General features: G+C 44.6%; 1 protein-coding gene across 2 annotated transcripts; it reads right to left on the bottom strand.

The window, feature by feature from the left end:
* Nucleotides 1-56: 56 nt before the first annotated feature.
* Nucleotides 57-26848, bottom strand: DPF2 (double PHD fingers 2). 2 transcript variants are annotated; one of them, XM_048515335.1, is made up of 12 exons: nt 26693-26848; nt 24286-24446; nt 23802-23909; nt 19801-19964; nt 17406-17498; nt 15839-15917; nt 14662-14703; nt 7910-8047; nt 6918-7049; nt 6131-6243; nt 4841-4922; nt 57-3365 (listed from the first exon to the last, which is right to left on the bottom strand). In XM_048515335.1, exons 1-12 carry the CDS (start codon nt 26812-26814, stop codon nt 3289-3291), a joined length of 1311 nt encoding a protein of 436 aa, XP_048371292.1. In that variant the 5' UTR covers nt 26815-26848; the 3' UTR covers nt 57-3288. The 2 variants fall into 2 exon arrangements, with proteins under 2 accessions (XP_048371292.1, XP_048371300.1); XM_048515343.1 differs by lacking the exon at nt 14662-14703.
* Between the last annotated feature and the right edge of the window lie 922 nt (nt 26849-27770).

The following is a 27770-nucleotide window of genomic DNA, read 5'->3' as shown; positions in this document are numbered from 1 at the left end:
ACTTCTGGGTGCGAGCCACAGCACTGAATCGTTGGGAGATAAATAAGAGACACCACCTGTGTAAAAATGATATTTATTCACTAATGCCTATTACAGTACCTTAAAATAAAAGAGCCAAATACACTTCAACTTAACCTGCTAATTAAAAAAAAAATGGCGGGTGGGCGACTCTCAAGAGAATTAAAAAGCAAAAGAGCAACAACAGAAAACGAATTCCCACACAAAATCATCTGCAACATTTGGGGACAAGAAGAAACACAGCCACCAACTCAATGCTAAGCTGGAGACAGGATGGATGGGGAGCGGAAGCAGGGAGAAGGAAGGGCAGCCCAGGCGCGCAAGGGACTCTACAGAACCGACTTAGGGACACCACAAAAGCACAGTGTTGAGGTATTGTAGCCTACCTTCCAGCCCTTGGATGCATTTAAAAAGAAGCCGGAAGTCTTTTTGCAAATGCCCAAGGAACAGAAGCAACGCAGGGAAGAGAAACAGAGGCGGGCGCCCCTTCTTCCTTCTCACCTCAGAATACAAAAGCATTGAAGACGACCAATGTATGAATCCAGGCTACGCTTTTCTATTCCGTCCCTCCCCCACAACGACAGAATTGACCTGAGCATGGAATTCCCACAATGCAGTGGGGGTTTCACATAGCTTTTTAAAAAACAACAACAACAACTTGCCCCCACCCACAACCTATTACTCCACTACCACCCACCCAAAAGACGAGAAACTACAATAAAACAGAGGTCTGAAAACAAGCCATTTTGGTGTTTTATTACGGTAGTGAATTTAAGACACGGTGTGTGATGCTTTGAGCGAAGACGTGCCCCAGCTAGGATTGGGACAGCAATTTCCCCAATGCGACTTAGCCGAGATTCTTAACGGCCAAAACCCTCCCCCTCCACCGCCCCCCCAATCCGCCCTCCCTCCCCCACCCAATTAAGGGAGAAAAAAAGTGCAAGATTTAGGAAAGTGTGTGGGAGGAGGTGGGGGGGTGATGCTTCTCTGTGGGAGGTGGGGCCCTGAGGGGATCTAGGAGCGTAAGTGCACAATGACACCAACAGAGAGGTCCTTCTTCACGTTTCACATAAACTCTGAGTTCGCAGGGCCTTATAAACCTGAAAGCCTCTAACCCACCTGAAGAAGAAGACCCTGCACAGCAACCAGGGTAGGAGGGCTAACAAGCTTTCGTTCCGTTTACCCCTTTCCCACACAGCTATCCCTAAGAGGCCAAATCTTGTCCGGTCAGACACCAACCTAACCGGCAGGGTAGCAAGTTGGGCTTTCATGTGAAGCCAAACCCACTGCAGGCTAGATTTGCACTCACGGCCCAGTGAGGCAAAATCACCACCCCCTCCCACTTTGACATACAGCCCTGAGCCATCCCACGCTGCCTTCTGCAGGAAAATGGAGACTGTGGGCAGAGAAGGATTCAAACGCTTTTTGAGAGCACATGGGAAAATGCAAAAGGGGGCTTTGGAGGTAGGTTTGAAGTCAATTTTAGAAAAAAAACAGGCACATGTGTTAGTACACTATTACACACCACCCGGTTTCAGAGGCGCTCCCTTCCTCTGCTCTCTACCACAACCCAGGTTGAACGGAGAAAACTCCCATTAACAGAGCCAATGATAATGCTGGGGCTTCGAGAAGAGCTTCGGAAATGTCACTTATGGGATTGATTCCTCCCAGGAAGGGACACAAAAGGCAAAGAGGGTGACAGAAGCGAGACAGTTTCGCTCCCAGAAAGATGCTTCCAAACATCAGGTCTGGCAGGCCAGACAGCACACAAACCCCCACTGGGTTCTTAGCGAAAAGCAGCATGGGTTGAAAGAAGACACCACGCATGTACAATGTGGGGGAACCAGGATGTGGCAAACAGACGTCAAGTAAGGCTTAGACAAAAGGGGAACCCCGGCAGGCAGCCCGACACTTGCAGCCCACACTCCCAGAGAGGCACGCAACGCATCGGGGGGCGGTGGACGGTCTTGGGACGAACACTGCAGGCATCCGCTGTTAAGCTGAAGGGCTGAGCTCCGTTAAACAAGCCCCACTCCTCGAGGCAATGAGCTACCAGCCCAAGAAGTCCTTTGCTTTTACCAGCCAAACAACGAACTGACTGTCCAGCAGACAGTCCCAAAACCAGAAGAATGGGGTGTGCATGTGGGAGATCTATCATGCTGGCGAGACACCGGAAAGACACCCCAAGGATTAAAATGTACTAAAATCCACTGCTACACAAATATGCCTGCTTGGGGCTGTGATCAACATCCCATGCATCTGGGGCTTGCTGAGGTGGAGTGAGGAAAGCCCAGAGACCATTTCTCTGCTCCAAGGAAAAGGGGGGCTTCCCTCCGATCCCACTACACCAGAAGACAGCCCTGAGTCAAACACACAATCCTACATGTTTGTTAGAAACATGAACATGATTTTGCTTCAACAGGGATTCTTTGGGCAACCTCCGATCTCCACTAAGTCAGGAGTAAACCTAAGGAGATCTTCTCCAGATAGGTAGATGGAGCCACACCTGCCTGAGCCAAGTCGGGAACCTCTGCTGGTTTCACGGCCTAGCAGGCGGCTCTTGACTGGGCATCCTGTTCCTCTTGCGTTACACCAGCAATAATACCACTTCTTTCAGGAAGTGGGAGAACAGATGACAAAAGGGCTGGCAACTTCTTCTCCCTGTAGGTTTTTCCAGGCAAATGGGTTGTGTTCGAATGCAGGAAAAGAAAAAGCAGAGAAAAGGGGGAAAGCGCATTCAAAGCACTCTCCTTTTCCACTTGCCTTCCTGACCTGCAGAGGCAGATGCCTAGGGATCAACTCTCAATTCAATAGCACAATGTTAGTGAGGTGAGGAGGCGGTCCTTCCCTTCTGCCAGCAAGCGAAGCACGGCTTCCTGTCCAGGTCACTTTAAGAAGCTTTCCTCCTAGCATTAAAGCTGCAGATATGATGATCCTCAGCCAGGGATGAGAACCGGGATCGCTCCCTGCGTCGCCTCAGGGCATGTGCCTGAAACCTCCAGGTGGGCAGAGGTCTCAGGAGGACAGGGGGTAAGACCCTTCACTCCCCAGGGCAACTGCTAAGCGAGTGAGGTTCAAACCACGGTGGAGAGAACAACAGCGAGAGCCAGTGAGGGGCCCGATCCAACTGGTGCAGGAGACGCCGACCAAGAGCAAAAGGGTGGTAGAAGAAAGAGTAAACCATGAAAGGAAAAAGAGCCCCTGTAATGCAGCAAACAGCCAAAGGTTCCTCTTCGGAGCCCCCTTTCTTCTCTGCTGTTCCGACACCCATCAGGAAGAGTTTTGGTTCTGATAGATGGAGGCCTTTTCCTTCAGCAAGTCCAGACACAAATGACAGCTCCAGCTCCCTGCAGAAATCAATGAGGTGGGGACACATAACACAGCCATGTCAGCAGAGGCAAACAGTTTCCAAAACAGGTATTGCTAAAATGCAGCTGTTTTCTGGAAAGAAGCAGTCAGTCAAGAATGCCAGTCGTTTGTCTACTTCATTTATACCCCATCTTTCTCCGTGACAGGGATTCAAAGCAGCTTACATTATTCCCTTCTCCTGCATTTAACCCTCACAACAAACTGTGAGGTAGGTTAAGGCTGAGTGTGTATGACTGGACCAAAGTCATCTAGTAAGCTTCCATGGCAGGGTGGAAATTTGAGACAGGGTTCTAGTCCAACCATCTACACCACACTCCTATAGCACCGGAGTATGGGATGCCATGTGAGCTTTTCATCCTGACACCCAGTGTAGTGTAGTACACAGACTGCAGAGTTTGGATTCGTTACCAAGTTTCAGTCTCATGGAAAGATAAAGTGACAGGATCTTGTATACATGGCTCTGAGTTCCTCAGAAGTAGTACAGGTCCACTCAGGCATTCTCCCGTGCACAGCAGGATTTATTTATAGATCTATCCACTCAAGAGCACATTGCTACGGCTTAAGACGTTGTGCAGTAAAAATAAAACGTTAACGCCAGACTGACTTAACCTTAGCTATTAATAACCAAACATGGAAGTCCTGCGACAAATTCTGAAAATGCTCAGGTGCCCACTGTTGCGAGCCTCCAGAAGGACACTCCGGGGCCGGGGGCAGCCACGCAAGGTCATGCACTCATGTCATTACTATTTAATGATGGAACAGCCTGGTTAAGGTCGCCAGTAGCACACAGATGATTACATAGTTGCTCAGGCATGTGAAAGTTACGCAAGCGCTTTTATTCCAAGCCTAGATCAATTCTACCTCTTCGGACTGGCAGCAGCTCTTGGGACACAGAATGCTTTCTCTCAGCTGGAGTTCTTTGGAAAAGAAGAACATGTTGCTTGAACCAGGGGCCTTGTGCATGCGAAATGAGTGCTCTGCCATTGTGGCAGGCCTTCATTTCGAGGTTTTAATGGAAGTTATGCAATGTAGAAGTCGCTGGCAGGACTGAAGCAGAGCCGTTACAGAAAGAAAAACCCTCCAGTCCAGCAAAAAACAACAACAAAAAGATTGAACTGTGATCCAACTGTGAAAATTAACAGACAATTTTAGATTAACCCAACACAGAACTACCCTACAACCTCTGGCCTCAAGTCTATTGCTAGAAACATCCTTTTAAAACCCTAAGTCAGCAGGTATGCAGGAAGTGAGTCAGCAGTCCACCTGCTGCCAGGTACAGCCAGCATCTGGTACTTAATGTGATCTCCTAATTGCACCTTCACAAAGCAAGATTGAAAGCCTGGGGGAAATGTTCCAATCTGATTGAGAATGAAAATCCTTCAGTATTGGTACATAAAAGGACAGTTACCATTCAGGAACAAGACGGAGGGGGGAGGGGGACAACAACACTCACCTTCAGGAGGCTCTGACATGGGTGGGGTTAGGCAATACATGTGATAGCCACGATCACAATCGTCACAGAACAGTAGCTGGTCCTGGAGGGAGGAAGATACAATAGAAAATGTGCATTAATCCCCTTTATCATTAATCCTCTTCAAATGTATTTCTACATGGCAGAGGGGTGGACTTGATGGCCCTTGCGATCTCTTCCAGCTCTATGATCTCAGGCAAAATTCAGCATCCTGTGATGGTCAACCCTCCTTTAAAGTTAAAAGGCACAAACCAAGTTTGATGATCTCTGCGCCGAAGTGGGTGAGGGCCAATTCACACCCCTCCCAAGACTATTTTTTTAAAAAATATGAATAACTTTCTTTTTCTTTGCCTGGAGCTGAACAGAAACTGACACCTTTTCATTCCACTGTACAGAATAAAAAAGATGCTACTAGCCAACTGTTTGTACTCAAGGACCCAGCAGAGTGGCTCTCTTAGCCCAAATCATCTCGACTGCCCAAGAAAGGGCCAGTGAACCATCAGAAACTGAACAAACGAAGCTCAGCACAAATGAACACAATAGTAGAAAGGATATGCTTGCCAGGTCTAAACTGCTCCCAGATCTCTAAGTATCATGCCCCCACAACTGCAATTCATCATATTTGTCATATGGGGAGGGGGTTAGTTCCTTGAATCCTCAAACAGTTTGAAAATCTTTGCAAGCTACATTCAACACAAGTGAAAGTGAGACTTTCCTATCTTTAATTTTGGGGAGACCAAAGTTCAATTATGTGGGAATTGGGGGAAGGATATTGAAGAAGAAGCAGAAGAAGAGGTGTTTGGATTTATACTCTCCCTCCCTCTCTCTCCTGTAAGGAGACTCAAGGTGGCTTACAAACTCCTTTCCCTTCCAATTCCCTCAATAGATACCTTGTGAGGTAGGAAAGGCTGAGAGAGTTCAGAAAGAACTGTAATTAACCCAGAGTCACCCAGCAGAAATGTAGGAGTGAGGAAACAAATCTGATTCACCAGATAAGAGTCTGCTGCTTGTGTGAAGGAGTAGGGAATCAAACCTGGTTCTACAGATTAGAGTCCACCTGCTCCCATCCACTACAACTTGTTGGCTTGAACCCTCATGATACTGGCCATGTTGCAATGAAAGCTTGAAGAAGCCAAAATTAAAGAGGGAATGAAAAGGGAAGAGAGACAGCTTGATGGCTGGAAGGAGGAAGAGGCAACAAAAGAAATGCTGTGCCACAAAGAAGACAAGGAACAAGATCCACCCCGTCTAGAGGGTGGCGGTGGCACTCACATCATTCTCTGAGGTCCCACAGATGTTGCAACATTTGCACTCGATGCACTGCCAGCGGTAGGTCTTCACTGCCGCCATCATGACTGGAGTGAACTGTAAGCAGGAAGGATGGCCTGGTGGGGAGAAGGACAGTGGCACCAGCATCAGGACACACCTCTGGGTTGGTAAATGAAACAATGAAGAGAGACCTTGCTCTACAGCAGGGGTGTCCAACTCTGGCCCTCCAGGTGTCGATGGACTACAATTCCCGTCAGCCTCAGCCAGCATAATGCTGGCAGGGGCTGATGGGAATCGTAGGGCATGAATATCTGGAGGGCCAGAGTTGAACACCCCTGCTCTACCGCAAATTTATACCCCCCCATCCTGCCTCAAAGGAGATCAGGACAGAATACTCTGCTGAGGATTAGCCCATTTTATCCTTACAGCAGTCTCACTTCTGTCATCCTCAGAGGCTCTGTTTCAGTCACCACCACCATTTGAGGATAGATGCATGGCGACTTGAGAAAGGGCCTTCTCCATTGTGGCCCCAAAAACATGGAATTCCCTCCCCATGGAGATTCATCTGCCTCCTATTGGTATCTTTCACCAGCAGGTGAAGACTTTTTTGTTTCGTACGGCATATTCCCAAATAGGCAGATCCATCGAAAAGGGAAAATTCAGAAGTAATCCTCACAATCGCCAACCCAAAGAGACAGGTGATGAGGGCAATATTTCACAAAGAAAAACCAAAGGCAGAATAGTGCCACCTCGTTCAGGATCTGGTTTCCTCCACTCTGCACCCACGCACCTGATCGCCCGCAGTCAGAACATGAAACCAGCTCCTCCGGTTGCCCTGTTTTCTTATTGATCTTGGAGTCTCCCAGGCAGAAATCGCAGTAATTGTTGGGCAAGGCCAGACCATCAGGGCCCTTCTTGGCTGCTGGAAAAGAAGACATTTGCGATGGCCAGGTGAGTCGAGGTAAGCAACACCACTATTCCCTGCCCAGATCCAGATCTATACAGATAGGGCCACAGAAACAACCTCCATCCCAGTTTTGCAAATAGCTTGCATGTGAGTTCTCCACCTCTGCTTCTCCAGTGTCTCTTCATCTTGCTGGCTGGCTCTTCTACACTCACCAGTCATCCTGACAATGACTACCTGGAGAACTGTAGATTTACAGTGAGAGAGCACTGCCACTATCTGAAGGTCTAGCTCAAGAAAGGCCCAGTAACTCAGTCCAAGTTCACACATCTTTACTCCACCCTTCCTCCAAGGAGTTCAGGGCAGGATACCTGTTTCTCCCTTCCCTGTTTACTCTTCACAACCACAGTATGAGGTGAGCCAGACTGAGAGGAACTTGCCTTAGGTTCACCCATTAAATTTCATTGAGTGGGGATATGCATCCAGATCTTCTGGGTCCTGGTCCAGCACCCCTGCATCATGGACCTGACTATGACACTGGTGTATACAGTGTTGTATCTGTGCACCACACAGCACAGCAAGGTGAAATGTACGATGCTTAAATTCCAAAATGAAAGACCATGGAGACTCAGACTTGCCAGGAAGGTGCACCCTCTAACCTTCAAGACAGTTTTCCTAATCAGAGATGCAAAGTTTGTTTCAGTCCATGAAAGGCACCCAGCACATGCACAGAGGCACTCCAATCTTGCATCAGAACTTCTAACCCTAACTGAATATCAGCATCAGCATCTCTAGCTGAGATTAAGCCAGAGTGTGGGAAAAGCTGCTACAAAAGAATGAACTTCTCATTAAGAGCCCCAGAAGGAGAAGAGCCTCACTTTTTTGCTCCTCGGGCCTCTGAGAGACAGGCGTGGGGGGCTGTGAGTCTTCCTTGTCCTCCCCTTCTTCTTCAGCCAGGTGGGAGTGCGCGTAGTGATAGCTCAGCCCAGGCCGGTTCTTGTAACGCTTCCCGCAGACTGGTCAGGAAGAAATGTTAAGGAAACACAAAGACACAGGCTGAGTAGCCCCAGCAGCCAAGAGGGTATCTCCATCCCCTCTCTGTCAACAGAACTCATCCACAACGCACTGGTACCTTTCCAAATGTGATACCCACCAAAAACTGCTAATGAAAAGTGGTAGTTTCCTATGACTGCATAAACCCCAAGCCCCTGTCAAAAGGGTGGCAAAAATAACATTCAGTTTTCTAGAGGCACGCAGTATTTTCTTACTGCCACCCACTATATATAACAACATACTTATAACCAGTACCTAGTTTACCACTTCATAACCCCTTTCCCCCGTGTCTTCTGGCTCCTTCCTTGTAAAGAGCAAACTGGATACCACAAAGCCACACACATTGGAAACAGATGGTTTACTTTAAAAATAAATAAATAACACAATGGTTCCAGACCTCTGGAAAGAAGTTTGGAAAAACACGACTTGTGCCCACAGACGGAAAATGCTGAGCGGATATTCAACGGTCTACACAATTCTAAAGTTATTTCAACAGTGTACTCTGATCTCAGGATACGGCTTTTCTATGGCACATGTAGAATAATTTCAAGCCACTTTCAATACACTTTCACAATTGTTTGCAAGTGGATTTTGCTATTTCGCACAGTAAAATCCAGCAGCAAAGTGCACTGAAAGTGGATTGGAAGTGCATTATTCTGCATGTGCGAAAGTGCCCTATATGATCACGCATCCATCATAGCTGCCCAAAACAGCTCTGCATCTGACTCACGCTCCCTATATCTCCAGTTATTTCCCTGCACTCAAGATAAAAATTACCTGGGGACCCGTTGCTTGGACCCCCAACACAGAAGGTACACATCCTCTTGGGACAGGGACAAGCAATACACCTCTACTACCAGCTCAGAAACCCAAATTGGACCACTACTGAAAAACTAGCAGCATGTCCCAAATCTGGAAACTGCCAGGAACTCAGAAACATACAGGCAGTCCATGCTCAGAGGGGACCACCCTCTTCCCCAGCACTTTCCTCTTAAGCAAAGGAGAGATCAACTGCAAGGGAAAGAAACAAATCCTTTCTAAAGTCCATTAAGCCCTGCCGCAAGTGTTTTTCCACAACTGGAAAGCTAATTTGCCAAAAAAAAAAGTTATGACTCTCTTAAGGCTATTATAAACACAGCTGATTAGGGGGGGGGGGGCTGGCTCCCTTCTCTGTTGTTCTCTTTGCTTCTCAAAAGGCTTAGTCTGAGTGGGAGAAGCATATTTGGAAGAAGCAGGAAAGGAGAAACAGGAAACCGTTTCAGCGCCAAATGAGCTCTTGTTAAGGTGCAGTGGGAGGGGGGAATCTTGTCCCATTCCCAAAGCAGTGTCAGAGCCTCTTAGAACCAAGCCAGCCACCCACTGCCAGGTATCTACAGTCAGCCTACACACATCTAGAATCAAGGGGCATCTATCCACAGATTTCTGAGCTCCAGTACCTCTCCTTTCAGTAAGCCACACCACTCAGAAGGAGCCCTCCTGCCAGACCCCTAGGAGATTGTTTGATTACTTCTGGGTAGTGGTGGAGAAAGCACGTGCCAAGCACATCAGCTCAACTACTTCTGAGGCTAACCCAGATATAGCTGGAGTGTGCTGTTGTGTGGGCTCAAAATGCTGAGGAAAACCTGAAGCCTGCTGAGACCCATAGCTGATCCACACCACCATGGGACACTAGCAGAAGGGAGGCTGCAAGCAATTAAGGGTGGGAAATTAACTCTTGAATACCCACCCCCATTTACAGTACAGAACAGCAAATTCTGGCGGATTCCTTGATCCCTGGACTGTGCATCATGGACCTTCCCTGTGCTGCCCTCCCTCCAGTAGCCCTTCCGCACCCTGGGAACGTTTATTGCTGAGATTACAGAACCCATGTGGTCTAATAGCAATGGAAGTAGGGAGTTTGCAATGGGAAATGAGATGAAAATGCCCTGTCCGCCTGTTTCACCCATGCTGGTTTGCTGATGGGAGAGGGAGATTTCACCCCCTCCCTTCCCATTGCAGCCTCCAAACTATGCAGCTACTAGGCTACACAGGTCTGTGATCCTGGGAATAAACAGTCTGCAGATCAGAAAGGACTGGAATGAACCGGGGGGGGGGGGGGCAACACAGGAAAAACCAGTGCCTTCCAGTGACAGACAACAGGATCCAACCCCTTTAGGAGGATCAACAAACATGTAAAGGATTAGTAATACATAAAATGTCTTGTGGAATGTGATGCCAGAGAACAAAGAGACTAAACTAAACAAAGAGTCCAGAATTATATTAGCTAAGTGAAACAGCATTATCCTTCAATCTGCAAATCAGAGGAATATATCAGTAAGTGTCATTTACCCAGGATTACAGCTGAACAGAGCTGTATTATGAACAATGTTATTACAACAAAGGAGGTGTCAGATGCAATTTTTAAAAATGAAACCAGAAAAGGTTCCTGGTCCAGATGACTTTTCAAGTGCTTAACAAAAAAAGTTTCAAAGCAGAGATTTTACAACCTTTACAAAATGTAATGAACTCGATTTTACAGGGAAGAAAGGTCCCAGACTCTTAGAAAGGGGCTAACATTGTTTTGATTCCTGAAGAAGGCAAAGACACATTACTAGACCAACATTATTATTGAACAATGATTCTGGCAGTTTTAGCTCCTTAACATTTTGCACGCATCTGTGGCTGGCATCTTCAGAGGCATGTCACGGTAACAGGTGTTTCTCTCCATGGCACATCTTACCATAACATGCCTCTGAACATGCCTATCACAAATGTGGCCAAATTGTTAGGAACTATTTCTGTCACTTTTCACTTCTGCTTGCCATCAATCTTCAGCTATTTGAACAGTTTAATTATCCATTGAGGCTTTTCATTTCTTTTGGCTACAAGAATAGTCTTTGTGCATTCTCCCTTAATAAATATCTCTGGTTTCAACCCATAGTTCTTTGAGTTCCCATACACTTGAACTTAGTAATGCTAATCAGTCTTTACATGGTCTTTAAACTCTTCAGAAAGGATGCTTAGATTGTATGTTGGCACACTGAGTATTTCAGTGTTTTTCTTCAGATTTTCTTATTTTCTGCAATCAGCAATTCATGGTCTGTCCCACAATCAGCTCCCGGTCTTGTTTTAGTAGAGAGAACAGAACTTCTCCATCTTCTACTTTTGATTATATAATGTATTTGATTTTTGTATTGGCCGTGTGGTGATGTCCACATATACAGTTGTCTATTTAGGTGTTAGAAATATGTGTTCATTATAAACTTGTTGTCTTTGCAGAATTCTATAAGTCTCTTTCCTGCTTAATTTCGTTCTCCTAGTCTAAATTTTCCAACAATATTTGTATTAATACTATTAAAATATTTGGAGGAAATGTTTTAAAAACTGACCTTACTGGTGAAAATGGTAGAAAACATCCTGAGTTTTGGCATAGCTTTGTGTTTAAACTGTTTGAGACAAGACCAAACTATACAAACTATGGTCTATTTCTTGTTAAGTTTGTACTTCTGAGGCACCCTTTGAGCTAAAAAATGCCACCGATCAAGATTATGGCCATAGGCCTTGGTAGCAATGAAAAGAGCTGAAAGGGGTCACCATAAAGGGCAGAGAAAAACTGAAGACTCATGCTTTGGCCTATAATTAACAGAGTATGTTAAGTTCCAAGGCCTTTTGGACTCCAAGGCTGTGTTAATACATTACCCTGGCTGTGGACAGAAACGGAAGCTTCCTATGCATTCCAGATGCATCCTGGCTGAAGGGCAGCAAGCCCCCCATCCCCCACCCTGGCTTAAGACAGATAAATTGCACTATGGGAGACTCGATAAATGGGTACTGACTAAACTGACAACTTACACCTGTCAGCAGCTGGAAGCAGAGAAATTTACAATGGACACTCCTAAAAATTTCACTCTTCCTTCTGCATGTTTCTTTGACTTCTTCATGCTTGGTTTTACCATTGGGCTAAAAGGTAAAGATAGTCAGTCCCCTGTGCAAACACTGGGTAATTGCTGACCCATGGAGTGATGTCACACACAATGTTTACTAGGCAGACTTTGCTCATGGGATGGTTTGCCATTGCCTTCCCCAGTTGTCTATGTTTTAACCCAGCAACCTTGGAAGAATGGAGGACTGAGTCAACCTTGAGCCGGCTACCTTAAATTGACTTCTGTCACGATGAAACCCAGGTTGTGAGCAGGACCTTGACTGCAGCTTACCATTCTGCGCCACAGGACATTTGTACCCTGCTAAATACGTGGAGAAACTGGATTGTTGCTAATAGGAAAAAGTAGGGGGTTGTTCATGCCATGCTGGGCAGTGGAAAGTGAGAAGTTCTTGTTTGAGCCGGCAGAGAAAGGAGCAAGCACAGACTTGCGGCACAAATCAACCAAACGTGCTTCATACTGCACAAGTCTGATCTGAAGCGAGTCAATTCTGACCTGGCTTAACAGTTTACATGTTTCAACGACACATGCCTGTAATCTATCTCCATTTAAAAACGTTTTTGACTCCCACTCTTCTGTTCCTAGCCAGCCAGGGCATGGCTAATATTAGAACAGCTACCTGGGGCAAGGAAAAAAATTAGCCTTCTCCAACCATTCCTCATCCATCAAGCATAGCTAAAGTTGCCAACATGCCTGGGGAAAAAAACATTATGGGCCTTTGCAACTGAAGCTCTTCATGGCATGCAGGGAAATCAAACCACCAGGTAAACAACATCCCATTAAGTCTCCATTAAAGGGGCGGGACATGTTTTCCTCCAGGCAGCTGGCAACGCTAATCATAGCATGCCACAAACACAGCAGGTACATCACAAAAAGCTGGTTGCAGAACTAGTAGCTTCAGATAACCACAGCAAGCAAGCCAACTCGTACAATGCAGAAGCCTCTCCCCCCCAATCCCAACTAATCAACTACTCAAGAGAAAGGTTCTTTCTTGACCCCAATTACATCAGCCATACCCCCAAGCAGTATCCCATGAATAATCTTCCCAAGAAAACATAGCTGGGGCAACTCTACAAGTACCAACCAAACAGCCATGCAGAACTTGTCAGCCACCATTCGCTTGGTCACCTGCACCAAGTCAGAACTGCCTCGAGGAGACCAACATTGACAGAACTGTTTCAGACCAGAAATGGTTAAATAGGCACACGTAGGCAGGAAGATTAGGCTTGTAACATTTTATCATATCCTTCCTCCAAGCCCATCTCCCTCCTAAACTTCATTTTATCCTGACAACCACCCTGTGACAGAGTAGCTCAAGAAAGATTGGCCTAAGGTAACCCTGTGAATTGTACAGGGATTTAGATCCAGGCCTCCCCAGTGTGAACCTGACATTTTAACCATTACACGGTGCCCATCTAAAAACTTGTCATCTAATAAATCTACAAAATTACTTGTCAGGCTGCTATGACAACCATGATGCCTCATAAGAACGGAAAGGTTACCCTGATGGGAAGGAAAATGCTTTCTAACCTCAGAACCCGAATATGAAGAACTACATCATGTTTCTGTGATTGCTCTAATGAGGGGAAGGGCACTCTAGCCCCCTTCACTGGCCAGAAGCCCGAGAGCCACTGAGAGTTTGCATTTCCACCCTCCCAGAAAGAGTGGCACAGCAAGGAGGAAAGGGAAACCACTCTAGCTCCTTTCCCTGGCTGGAGGAGCTAAGGCTGCTGGGCAGCTCTACCATCTCCACCCCAGAAAGACTATCTGCAGGGAATGCTCAGCCTGGCTCTGACTGGGTCTAAGTTTTAACAGTGAGTCATCCTCCCACTGAAGGTGGCTCTCTTCATTCTGCAGCCCTCCAGAGGAACATCAGTGGGCCACATCATTCCAGAAACAGAGTAATAACATTAGCCAATGTTAATTCATTTGTCAGGAGAGCTTTGATTATGTGTTCCTGCACTGCAGGGGGTTGGACTTGATGGCCCTTGTGGTCTCTTCCAACTCTATGATTCTATGATTCATTCTGCCACGCTTCAACAAGCTTTAAAATGGGCACCAAAAAATTAAGTGCTGAACACTGCTCTTAATGGATCTCCATCCACTCCCGCTGCACCTTTTCCATTGTGAGTCTTTGTTTCTATTTTGGGAAAAGCAGGACCTCTACCTTGTTTTTGTTTATGTGCAACACCCACCTTGGCATTGTGTGTTGAATTTTAACAGCTGTAATCACCTTGGAGAGAACATTTGACTGAAAAGTGGGATGCAACAGCAATAAATAGATCTCACTTTGGGATATAAGCACGTGACTTATAAAAACCCGGTACATTTCCCTACAACCCTCACGCACACAGAATTTGTTCTCTCCAGTCAAGCACAAATTTGAACTCCCAACCTCTCTACCACATTTATAAGAAATTGTGACTCCAAACAAGTTCTGATGCGTCCTACAAACCCGATATACAAGACCCACTCAAAAACAACTCCCCCCAGACACACACACACACAAAAAATCCAAAAAGCACATCACAAGAGGAAGGGGTTTTTGGTGCCCTGCATCAAAATATACCCACTTTTTAAAGAGAGTTTTTAAAACTAACATTTCAGGAGAACAAAGTCAGGAAGAAATAAAATAGCAGACAGAGAGAATGGACTACCTCGGTCAGGAGGTTTCGAGGTATGCTTTTGTTTGTAACTATCTGAAATACAGAAAGAGAATAATGAGAGAAAGGTGAAAACACTCTATAGGTCACACACATGCACACAGTAAGCTATATAGAGCAATTAAAAAGGAGAAAAGAAAATGCTAACTGGTGTTATTTTTAAATTAAAGGGGGAATATAAATTTGTACAGGACAGTAAAGGAGGAGAGAAAGAAAAGTAATTTCAAAAACTCATTCTTTGGAATTTAGTTAAAATTCTTCTCAGTTCCCCCACCCACCACAATAATAGCCAGGACTGCATGGGCATTCATTTCCAAAATGGTACACAGGGAATGGAAGAGTCAAGTAATATACAGTTAGAGAAGGCAGCCATACAGAGCTTGTCTTCTTACAACGGAGGCCTATTAAGTGAGATGGAGTATTAGTAAAGTAATACCCAGACCAGGGGTCTGCAACTTGCGGCTCTCCAGTTGTTCATGGACTACAAATCCAATTTACCATGCTGGCAGGAGCTGATGGGAATTGTAGTTCATGAACATCTGGAGAGCCACAGGTTGCAGACCCGACCCAGACAAAGCAGTTACCCCTTCTGTGCTGTGAGTATGCATACTCCACCCTGGGTTCTGCCAGCAAAGGAGGAAGGGATGTAGGCTCTGTAGTATAGGACCTGATTCTCAGAAACATGACCATAGATTTGATCCCCAGCATCTCCAGTTAAAGAATCTCAAGGCTGGGAAAGACTCCAGGATCCACTGCAAGTCAGGGTTGACAGTACTGTTGACCCTAAGGAAATGAAGAAGCTGCCAAATCTTCTTACTTGGCAGCAGTTGACTTAGGCTGAGAGAAGGAATGTGCAAGCATTTCCATTTCCACAGAACTCTTCAGAAGGCAAAACAAGAGCTCTGTGAGATTGAAAAGCTTGTATCCTCCTACACTGGGCAAAGAGAAGTCATCATTTCAGTTTCTCACAATAAAGCGGCTCCTTGCAACCTCAGGAGACAGCCAAGACAGAGCAGGAAGCTCCTCTAGCACTTCCAAAGCATTTTTATAAAAAGAGACAACACACGTCATTCACCCCTAACACTTCAGCCCACAACAGCACTGTCCTTTCTTTTAATGTGCACTCATGGTAGCTCCCCTCCCTGCAACGTTTTTACGCCTTTATACTCACTATCACAGGCATAAGGTTTGTCTCTGTCTTCCAAAACGGCTGCATCGATTTTTTTCCGGGCACCCCCAACTCCTTTGCCCTAGAAAACCAGAAAATGAGAAAAGCACAGCCATTTTAGCAGCCATGTGACATTCTAGGCCCAAGGTATAGCCAGAGAGCACAGGAGACAGCAATCTTGCTAAAACTAAATTAAGCAGACAGGACCAGGTCTCACCAGTGCCTGGCTGGGAGGCTTCCTGAGACCACCATAATGGAAGAAAGACAAGACTGTAATAAATAAAACAGAAGATGGCTGAGGGGGAGAACAAGCTCTTGCAGACTCAAGAAACTGAGATATGTCTCCAGCCCCATGTAAAAATACCAAGGTAAATGCTTTATTCACGATAATACATATGTTGTGATAAGTATGGCATCAGTAATATAAGTAGCAAGTGACCCAAGTGAACTATTCAGCCACATGAGGCAGACCCACAAACTGAAACCACCACAATTTCTTGCCATAATTCTAACTGATTACCCAGTATGGAGAAATATTTTATATTTTAAATATTTTAAAGACAGCGTGCTAAGTTACTATTTGTATCGCTATGCTTTATTGAATGTTCTCCTAATTTTTGTAATCCGTTTTTATTGTGGTTATTGTATTATTATTCTGCTTCAATGCATTTAAATAATGTAATTCAACAAGTCTCTGTGAGAAAAACAGACTATCAATTAAGTTAAAATAAATCCAAGCGTATCACCTTCTCTGGAATAAGCAACAATGATAGTCATCACTGCTAAGAATTTTGCTTCATAAACAGACACGCACGCACACACGCATATATATAACATATTTTCCAAATATATCATCATTACTGGAATCAGGCAGGAAGCAGATAGTGGGGCTCCCGTCAAACAGCTGCCAACAAGACTGCATGAGAAATGACAGTTCATTACTGCCCCCCAGTGGCACATGATTGGAACGAATTTTAAGTTTTAAAGAATTTTAAGCCTCCTGGAAGACAACTATTACCACATCTTCCTGTTTAGGGCATTTTTTAAAATCCTCAACTTGAGGAACATTTAAAGGTAGCCTGCCAGAATTCTTCCTGCCTGGGAAAAAGAATGATGTCACTCACACCCAACAAAAGTCGCCAGGTATTCTAGTACATGGGGTCTACTGAGATCACTTCTGGCTGCACACCTTGAAGTCCTTGCCTGAGATCAGCCATGGAGAATGCATTCTGCCTCCCACAGCCCATCCCAACTGGGTGGTGTTACTACAGGGGTATGCCACAGATCAAACCACTGGCACACTTCATCTATTCTGCCTGGATCAGAACAGTTAGTCTGGGGGAGGGCAACAAGCCACGCTTGCAATGAAGTTGCAACCGAGCAAGAGCTCTGACAAAAACACATTACCAAAGAACGGATGGGTGGGCCTGGGACAGAAAGCAGGGATAAGCCCCGGCAAAACCTGACCTTGGAGCAAGGGGGCAAAGCAGTAAGCCGCTTGGGGTTACCCTCATCCACCAGCGGCACAGGAGACACAGAAGGCTCCCAAGCTCTGTTGCACTGTCTGTACCTTTGCCTTGCCTTTGCCTCTGCGTTTTGGCGTGTCTTCTTCATAGTCCTCGTCATCCAGATCATCCAAGAAATCATCTGGTTCCAGGATGCGCTAGAGCAGAGAAGCAGAGATTAGCATAGAGGAGGCAAATAGAAAACTAACAGAAGATATCTTTGGATTTGATTCAAGAGGCATCCCTTCAGAGGCACCCCTGGTCTGACCTTGATTTTAACTGCAGCTAAAATCATTACAAATGCAGTGAGTGCAAAGGATCCACACAGCTCTCCTAGGCAGAGTTGCTCCAGTTTAAGCCATTTGTAATCAGTGGGCTTAGGATAAGGGTAACTGACATAGGATAGGGCTGTCAATCAACTTGGCATAAACAAAAATAATGCTGCATTACTGTGGCCTTTGCAATTCCTCCACAATTAAAAGATTTCACAGATTCACTCCTATATTAAATATAACAGGGGGCTGCAGGGCATGCATGTTGAGCCCTCTTCCCAGGAGCAACAGCAGCTGTTCACTATCAAAGTCCAGCAAATGGATCCCATGTAGCAGACCACCTGCACAGTTCCTCCTTAGGGCTCCATCTGGTAAGTTCCGCCTGTTCTGGGTGTGCACTGAAATTAACTCCACCCTAAGTATCTAAACTGAAGCAAGCAACATTTTCCCACGCACGTTTAACACTGCAGCCAAGTTACATATGCATGAATAAGCCACTTAAGAAAAGAAAACATACAGGACTGGCAAACAGACATCTGATACCCTCAATTCATAGTTCAACAAGGGCTGACGTATATACAGCCCTCAAAAAGGAAGCATTTCTCTTGCACTTCTCTGCCTTCTTGGAGTTTAGAAACAAACTACAAGCATTCTTTTTCAGCTGCCTTACTAGGCTATTGAAGTCAGTGCTGGGAGCTGGCCAACAGTGTTACAAGATTTACCAGTTCAACACGCCAAAAATGATGATGAAAACCAGATAGTCACCTCCCCCCTTTCCCGGAGTGATTTTCGCAAAGTAGATTGGTTTACATTTCACATTAAATTCCACCCTGGTTATGAAAGAAGTATCTCCAAGCCAAAAAGACAGTTTGCAGTAAAAGGAGGAAACAAAAAAGGAGCAGAAGACAGCTGAAGGCTTCAAGGAGAATGGGGAGGAGGAGGCACAATGGGAAAGGACAATTCGAGAAGAAAATGAAGGTCTTGGAAACAGAATTTGCAGGCAGGGTTAGGTGTTCCTCCTTCCATGTGATCATATGGAACAAATGCAGAATTTTGTGACAGCATGACAACAATATGCTAGCATGACTGAAACTATTAATCCAATCATATACTAACAGCAGAGTTCACAAGCAGCAAGTCTATGGGAAACCAGAGAAATGGAAAAGAGCTGAATTTTTCAGGAACATGGATTAGTGGCCATAATTTTTTTTTTTAAGTTTGGTCACTTGGAAACAGTCCTTGAGAAAGTGAAGCCTGCCAGATTTTCGTGGTTACAACTGGACTGCCCTCTTTTCAGCTATGAAAATATTTTTGACAAAGGAGAATGAACTCAAACTATCCATAGAAAATCAAGAGAAGTCATCTTAGAAGGGGAACTTTTGGTATGCAGTGATTTTGAAAGTATGTGAATAGAAACACTCAAAATGTGCAGAGGAAGAAGAGGAGGAGGAGGAGGAGGAGGAGGAGGAGGAGGAGGAGGAGGAGGAGGAGGAGGAGGAGGAGGAGGAGGAGGAGGAGGAGGAAGAAGAAGAAGAAGAAGAAGAAGAAGAAGAAGAAGAAGAAGAAGAAGAAGAAGAAGAAGAAGAAGAAGAAGAAGAAGAAGAAGAAGAAGAAGAAGAATTCTGCCTGCCATTTCACTGACCAACATCTGAAGCTTTCTTCCAGCATAAAAGCCATCTAAATCGGAGGATGATTCCTCAGGCTGGAAGAACGTCCTCTGTCTAGCCTAAGGTTGGATGCATGAATGTGCTTTGTAAAACAGGAAACCCACAATGAATGGAAGATCTCTGAGCTGTTTATTTACATGTATAAAAGAAAAATTAATCCACCACATGGGATGCATCCAGCACTCCCCATTCCCTGCAAGAGGGAAAGCCCCACGTAACCCAGATTCCCAACTTTTTTTAAGTATTAGGGAATCCCAGGAGTTTTCCCACTGCCCAGGAAAATATGGAAACTTGAGATTAAAAAAGGCGACAAAAACATGAATTAGAAACAGTTCAGACAGCAGGAATCAGGAGACATACTACTCGATCACCTTCTTCCAGGTGACATTCTCTCCCTTTTGCCACCCCAACAATGAAACAGAGAAGTAAATTTAAGCTGCATTTTAGCAAAGGAGCTTTATGCATTTTACCATGAAGCACCCTCTTGAAAAAGACGAGAGACTGCCTTCTCTCTGCCCTACCTTACGAGCACGGCTGTTGGCAATGGGGAATTCGCCAAGGCTGTCTTCATCAGTCCGAGGGTCAGGCTGGCTGCGTTTCTCAAGAGGGTCTGTCCTCAGGAGCGCTTCCAGGCTGCTGCCGTCCTGAGAGATCAGACCATCTTTCTTTAGGGTCTGCTCAGTGTCTGCAAAAGAGAAGTCCCACAGCAGCAACCACTTTAGCCTACTGCAGCAAGAACAGAACCCTGTGGCACCTTAAAAGCTAACAGGAGCTTTCGCAGGCCAAAAGGCTCCTTCATCAGAGACAGGAAGTGCTACTCTCCATTAGCACGTACAGACATACATGCGGAAGCAGAAAGAAAGGAGTTGTAAACAGCGGAGCAAAAAGCTTATGAAATGCAAGAGGTCTGTGACATTTCCGCACAAAGCTCAAATGTATGCATGATGAGAGTAGCATCCATTCATAACAGCAGTAATTAGGAGCACCCTCATCTTCCTGTGCTAATTTATGCAGCTGTTCCATTAGTACAGCAAAAGTTAGGAAGGTGGTTAAAACTGAGCCTCGAAATATCACAAGAGCCCTTTTCCACAGCCTTTATTTCCTTTCCACTGGTGTACATGATACATGCCAAATGAGAAAGATACTCTGCGCACCTATCAAAGGCACAAAAGCTTCTGCCACAATAAACCTGTTAAGTCTTCCAGGTGTCACTACTCTTGGTTGCTTTTGTAGAAAATGTTTGAGAATCTCAAAACACAGGAGAGGAAACAGACTGAGCTGAAGCAGCATTTCTCTGACTTAGATGGCCCAGGCCTGCCCGATCTAGACAGATCTCAGAAGATTAGCAGGTTCGGCTGTAGTTAGTATTTGGATGAGAGACAACCAAGGAAGTCCAGGGTTGCTTCACAGGGGCAGGCAATGGCAATTCACCTCCATTCAGCTATTGTCTTGAAAACCCTACAAGGGACTTTCCAGCATCACTTCCCCAATCTGTGGGTCTCAACGCCAACATGCAGTGACTGTAAAAGTGGGTCACCACACTTGTGTTGTTTTATTGCATGTGGGTCATCATGCTGGAAAGGTTGAGAACTGAGCTAAATGATTACACTTGAGGAGTGAGTTTCAAGCCTTCTGCCTTCAAGAAATCGTTTCTACTATTTTTCTCATGAAGGAATCCACGTCTGTCATAGAGGAGACTGCTCTAGAGTGCACAGCAAAGTAACACTGAACGATGGCCAAAAACCTGATTGCCTCACTAACCCTGGACCTATGTGGAGGGCATGACCTAGAATATATTTCCCTTCAGCTACATGCTAAAGAATAGAAGTGGCAGTCAGGTGGTTTTTCCAAGAAGCTGACTGTTCATATCTGATGAGCACTGTCAGCATTTCTGCAAACATGCCTTAACACAGGGGTATCCAACTCTGGGACTTCAGATGTTCATGGACTACAATTCCCATCAGCCACTGCCGGCATGGCCAAGGGGCTGATGGGAATTGTAGTCCATGAACTCATGAAGAGCCAGAGTTGGACGCCGACGCCTTAACACATCAAGGGTCTGGTTACATTAAGCTCTAAGAATAATACCTGAAGGCTATTAGAACTAGTAGACTTAAGGTCAGAACAATCACATGATGTGGAGGGATTATAAGAGGAACCTCCATCCCCAGAGGACCTACAGTGACCCTAAGACCTTTGAAGATAAACTATAAGGTATGTGAGCTTGAAGAAGGAAAAAAGAGATATGGCTCCTGGTAGGGCTAGACATTTGACCAGTCAAAAAATTGAGAGACCGAGAGGTGTGGGGCAGCATTTTAAAACTAATAAAATAAAAATAACCAAATATTATTAGATTAATATCATTAGAACCAATGCTTACTAATACAAATATGTCAATTTTGGAACACCATTGGTTTCTGTTATTGTTATGTTTAATCTTTCCTCCATAATGTGTTGTTACTGTTATTGTTAATTCATTATCCATAAATATCACTAAGTGTTTTTAAAAATCCTTCACTCACAAACAGCTTGATATTAATGCTAATTACCAAACCATTTATAAAGACGATGTTATGAAATAATAAAATGAACTTTCAGTTAAATGACCTTTTCAAAAATTATCATTTTAAACAAAGCTATACAAGATTTCTATAAATGTGAATGTTTAACTGAATAGTCCTTCTCACTGACTTTTACTGAGAGCAAATGCAATATAATGGTTAAGCATGTCAGACTAGTCCAGTGGTGGCGAACCTATAGCACTCCAGATGTTCACGGACTACAATTCCCATCAGCCCCTGCCAGCATGGCATTGGCCATGCTGGCAGGGGCTGATGGGAATTGTAGTCCATGAACATCTGGAGTGCCGTAGGTTCGCCACCACTGGACTAGTATCTGGGAGGCCCAGGTTCAAATTCCCACTTGTGCCATGGAAGCCGCTGGGTGATCCTGAGCCAGTCACAGCCTGACCTATCTCACAGAATTGTGATAGAATGGGGAGGAAGACAATGGCCCTTTGGGACCCCACTGGGGAGAAAGGTGGAGTAGAAGTTAAATAAATAAATCCTGGAACACCAAAGTTGGTCTGTGGTTTCAAAATGGTTCAAGAAATTAAAAACAGAAATAAAACTAACATCAACTACTAAAAAACAAATGTGACTTTTTAAATGAAGCTGTGCAAAGTAGGCACTAGGCAAATACCTCCTGTTCGGAGATGTTTGAAGGAGAAGCTTTGGTATGCCTGCCCTGACAGCTGCAAATCCTCATTCTTAAGCTCACTAACAAACAAAAAAACCAAAAGCAAGTTGTCACTTATGCAGTAGTATCTTGTTTCCTAGAACAGTAGACCACTAAACCAAAAGATAATATGTGATTAGTCCACAGGATCTGCATGTCCGCCAACTGACCAAATCCTTGGCTATCTTTATTATTCACTGCCAGTTTCAAACATTGTGGTACAATCCTGAGAAAACTCAGAATGCAATAAGCTTGTTTAAACTATGGCACATGCAAAATTTTAAAATTCCCGCTTGTTCAACATCAAGTTATTTGTTATAACTGTATGATGTTCAGAAGCAACAATCAGCATACTTTGCTTAAGGACTTCCCAAAGGCACCACACTGGCAATGTCCACTGTTAGAAACAACGAAGGAGTTTGGATTTATATGCCCTCTTTCTCTCCTGTAGGAGACTCAAAGGGGCTGACAATCTCCTTGCCCTTCCCCCCTCACAACAAACACCCTGTGAGGTAGGTAGGGCTGAGAGAGCTCCGAAAAGCTGTGACTAGCTCAAGGTCACCCAGCTAGCGTGTGTGGGAATGCACAGGCTAGTCTGAATTCCCCAGATAAGCCTCCACAACTCAAATGGCAGAGCTGGGAATCAAACCCGGTTCCTCCAGATCAGAGTGCACCTGCTCTTAGCCACTATGCCACTGCTGCTCTGGAGAAGAAGGAGAAGAAGGACATTTGGCTTGATTCCCCAAGGCAATTCTTATATTCTTAACAGGTCAGGAAAAAGGATAGCAGCCTACCGTTTTCCCAGCATACTAGCCAAAATGCTGACTATAACTGGAAAACCATACATGCGCCTGTTTGGACGGCACTGAATATTATATTGCTGCTAACAGATGCCTAAGGTTTGATAAACCTCAGAAAAGACATTTCAGAGTGAGAGGCAACCACTTAAAGTGTTTACATGCCAGCGTTTGAAATTGTGGCATAGATAACATGCAATTTTCTCCACTGTTCTTGCAATTGGTGAAAAGATAAAGGGGTGGAGACTGAAATATGCAAGACGCAAAGACCTACAGGCTTTGAAGGTTCAAAATACAATTCCTTGAATCCTGTTTCTGAAGATGACAGATGCTGTAGAGATGCTCCTGAATCCACACTTCCATCGCTACAGCATCTTAACCAGGCAGGCAAAGTTCTCTCATCAAGTTGACCCTAGATACACTCTTCAAGCCCAGAACGCTGCATTTGACAGCACAGGAAAGCCCTTGTGGCTTGGAGACACACATACCTGGTTTAATGGAAGGAAAAGAAAGTCTGGGATCCTCAGGAGGGTGTGCACGGCGTTTTTTTCTCCAGCGGCGAGCAGGGTAGGAATAGAGCTGCCCGGAGGCCAAACCTTCCAGGAAATAAAGAGACAGAAAGGCACATCAGAAAAGCAGCACCAACTCTTCTTTCCTGGCTCTACAGAGCACTTCCCATTCCAGTGGTTCATCTTGGTCACTGCTGGTCCATAAAGCTGTACAGGACTACACAGGCCCACCAAAGTGACACTGTCCACATGGCTAACTTTGTCCCATAAATATGAGGGCTTCAACAGGAGAGAAGGACTACCTGTCCCATGTGAGTTGTTAAGAGACACAGCAGCAATGCTCAGTCAGGACCAAGAAGACCTAAGTAAAATTCAACACTCTTCCTGCAAAGCAATCCCCACACAAAAAAACCACCCTGTGATCTGAAGCTCCAAGAACAGCAAAAGAACAGCTGCCCCCAACCTGGCCCCCTGTGCCGCTTCTCCATCCAGATGTAACAGTTGCTCTGCGCCACCCCAGTCTGTGAATCCAAGAATGGCAGCCGAACACTCCTCTCAGCACACAGTCGGGCATTGTAGTTGTGGCACTGCTCCATTGCGTCTTTGTAATACTGTTCACCAAGGCTGTGGAGATGGAGAACAAAGAATTAGAGGAGACCCATCCATATTCGAATCATCCTTCAAGAACTGCAGCTAACTCCAAGTTTTCCACAAAGAACAAAACTGTTGCTTCACAAATAAATCTCTAGAAAACTACAGATCATTGTTGGTACTCAGTCCAAGCATAAGAATCCAACCAAGACTGAGGAAAATGTATTCATCATCTTTTACAGCCAACAGTTCTAAATGTACAAGCTCAAAATTCTGGTTATGTGTCTAATTTTAGAATTTCATTCTCAAAAGAACAGATGCATTTGTAGGGCAGGCTGTTTACATTACTGTATCTCAAGTTCAATCTATTAAGATTCAGAAGTTAAATACAATCTAATCCTATTCAATAACCTCCATAAGAAATAGTTCTGGATGCATAATTTTCAGAACAAAGGGGAGAGGGGAAACAGACACGGCTTGTATTTCCATTTTTAAAAATCTGTGATGCAGCAGCAATTAAGTCTTACGATATAATGAGTTGAATACGATATAATTTCAGTAATTTCAGTGTTTAAATCTTGCTGTGCACAGTAGCTGAAGGAAGCGGCGGGAATAGAAACTAATAAACATCAGTTTACTCAAGAGAAAGAATTTTAGATCTCTTCTGCCAGAAAAAATAAATAGAGTGGAAAATAAAAAGCAGATGATTAAACCAACAAGCCCCTTTCATTTATAATGTTTTCTATTGCCACTTACAAGTTCATGAAATCTAGAGAATAAAAATCAAAATGACAAACCATTCAACTATTGGGTTTTGAAAAGGGGGTATCACATGTAAGCCATTTTCCCTCCTCCTTTCAACCCTTGAATAATAAGGCAAATGGACTCTGCTTCACCACACTGGGACCTAGTTCCACTGTAGGCTCATTTCATCTTTCCATTTCTAGTGCAGATAGAGCATATGTTGCAATTACATGTAAGAGAATCCAGAAGCCAGAGAATCTCTGTCTATTGTCTGTGTGGCACACCCATCTCTTTTTTCATCTGAGCTAGTCTCTTCCCTTGGTCCCTAATCATTCCACACTCCTGACTCTCCCTCTCACCCTCATCTTTTTGATTTCTACAAAGCATTATTTCTAGCCCCTGATTTTCTAAAAAGAACTTATGGGAAGATGGGTCACCATGTTCTCTCCTTACCAGCAGAGTGCTCTTTATTTTCCTTGCATTCAACCCTGACTACTGAGACTTTATATAGGCAGTGGAGAATTTAATTTTCTTTCCAACCTTTGTTCTGAGCCAGGGGAACACCTCTCTCATTCATTTTTTGCCTCACTTTTCTGTTTGTTTTTAACTTTGATGCTTACCTTTTAATTATGTTTACAATGACTGCACTGACATCCCAATTAAGAATGTTTTATTGTTTTATGATGGCCTGGTTTTCCGTTACTGATCAGTACCTATTTTTATTGACTATATAAGCTGCCTAGGAAATCTTTCTTGGTCAAGAGCATTGGTATAAACGTTTCAAATGCATACATTGTTGCCAGTAAAAAGAATGTGTGTTTCTCCTTTTTGTCCAAACCATCTCTCATAGAAATGTATGCCAGAAGCAATAGGAGAGGGTCTGCCTCCCCCAATACTTTCCATTTTGGATATTTGAGGTACTATTCGTTCATTACTTTTCCCCACCCACTTCCTTGGGGTGTTTATTATGGGGTTCGCTTTTATTCTCCAACTTTCCTTTGGGACATAGTGGATAACTACTCATTCCCCACTTTCTTTCCAAACTTAATTTTTCAAAAGTGAGGGAGGTTTTCCTTTCCCACCCCGATAAAGAAGCCATAATTTTTCTCCTCATTTACCGTTTTCCTGTGGGATTTTAGGGCATCGTTCCCCATTTCTTCCCCCTCTTTTAGCAACTCCATCTCCAGAATAAAAACCTCTACTTTTTCAATCCCCCTGCCAGTTTATGAATAACCTTTCGGCTCTGTTTCCCCCCACTTTTTGAACTCTGTGGTGAGGACGCTTTTTTCGGGGGGGCCCGCCCCACATCCTATGGAAGCTCCCACAGTTTTCTTTAAATTAAAAAACTTAAACACCAAACAATGAAAAAATCCAACATCCTCCCCCTCCTTTTTTCTCCCTTCAGCCCTTCCACCACCCAAAGAGGAATAGACTCTTCCTGACTGCCTTCCTGCGCGCGCGCTTCCAAGCGGTTCGGGCTGTACCACTCAAACCCGGAGGGGGAAAACGGGGAGAAGAGCGAGAGTTCCACTCACAGCTTCACCACATTCTGTACCACGGCCGCCATCTTCCCCTCTGCCGCCTGGGCCGCGGACTGCTCGAGTGCGCAGGCGCCGTTATGCCGTTCAATCTGACATCGGCTCACTCTCCATTCCATAGTAAACGATTCGCTATCGCTCAAGAAAAGGCGCATGCGCAAGACAAGTTTAACCAGCCATGCGCGATGAAAAGTATGACTAAATCCCACACCCTTCCCGCCACTGCAGCCGTCATCATCACAGGTACGCATGCGCAGAGGGAAAAGTCAATCGGGACTGTTGACGCCATTGACTTTGTCGAAGTTATCTCACTTGCGCGTGCGTGAGTAAAATCCTCCCCATAGACTAGAGAGGTAAGAAATTTCTCTGTCAAACGCTGTTTCAGAGTCTCAGAGCGCATGCGTAATTTAGAAAATAAGTAGCCGGAATGTGATGTGGTCGTATAATAGGCTAACTAGAAAAGATTATCCTTAATATATGCTAATTTATGCAACTTTTTACAATTTTCTCAAATTAAATATGACTTCTCTCAATAGCTTGGAACCGATTGCTACACTGATTTTAGTCAAAAGGAATCGATTGAAGCCTTTATTAACACTAGGAGAAGCCTGAAATCAGACCTCTGAAAATGTTAAATTTATAATAATAAAAGGAGCTGTGACCCTCTGTGGTACATATAACTTCTCAGAAAAGCTGGATTTGAGCCCAACAAGAGCAACAAGATTTTCAAAGTCAAGAGTCAAAGCATCCTGTGTCAGAAAAATTTGCCTTTGGCAGGCATAACTCATCAGAATACAAAGTCAGTAGTCTCAAAATTGACCACTGGCTTCAGAATGATGGAGCTTGCAGTGCCAAAAATTAAGGAATTATCTCCCAAAAAACCGGTGTTATTTGCAGTTCGGGCCAGTCACATCCTCTCAGCCGTACCTACCTCACAGGGCTTTTGTTGAGAATATAAAATTGAGGAGAGGAGAATGGTAGGGCAAAACATCAGCTATGTCACATTTGAGCTATGGGACCAACAAAAGATGTTATTGCTTCATCTGGCACTGCTGGCAGCTCATTTTTGGCAAGA

This window comes from Sphaerodactylus townsendi, linkage group LG01 (genome assembly GCF_021028975.2).
Source record: "Sphaerodactylus townsendi isolate TG3544 linkage group LG01, MPM_Stown_v2.3, whole genome shotgun sequence".
Lineage (NCBI taxonomy): Eukaryota > Metazoa > Chordata > Lepidosauria > Squamata > Sphaerodactylidae > Sphaerodactylus > Sphaerodactylus townsendi.
The sequence above is the reverse complement of the archived record's forward strand: the minus strand, read 5'-3'. Positions and strand labels throughout refer to the sequence as shown.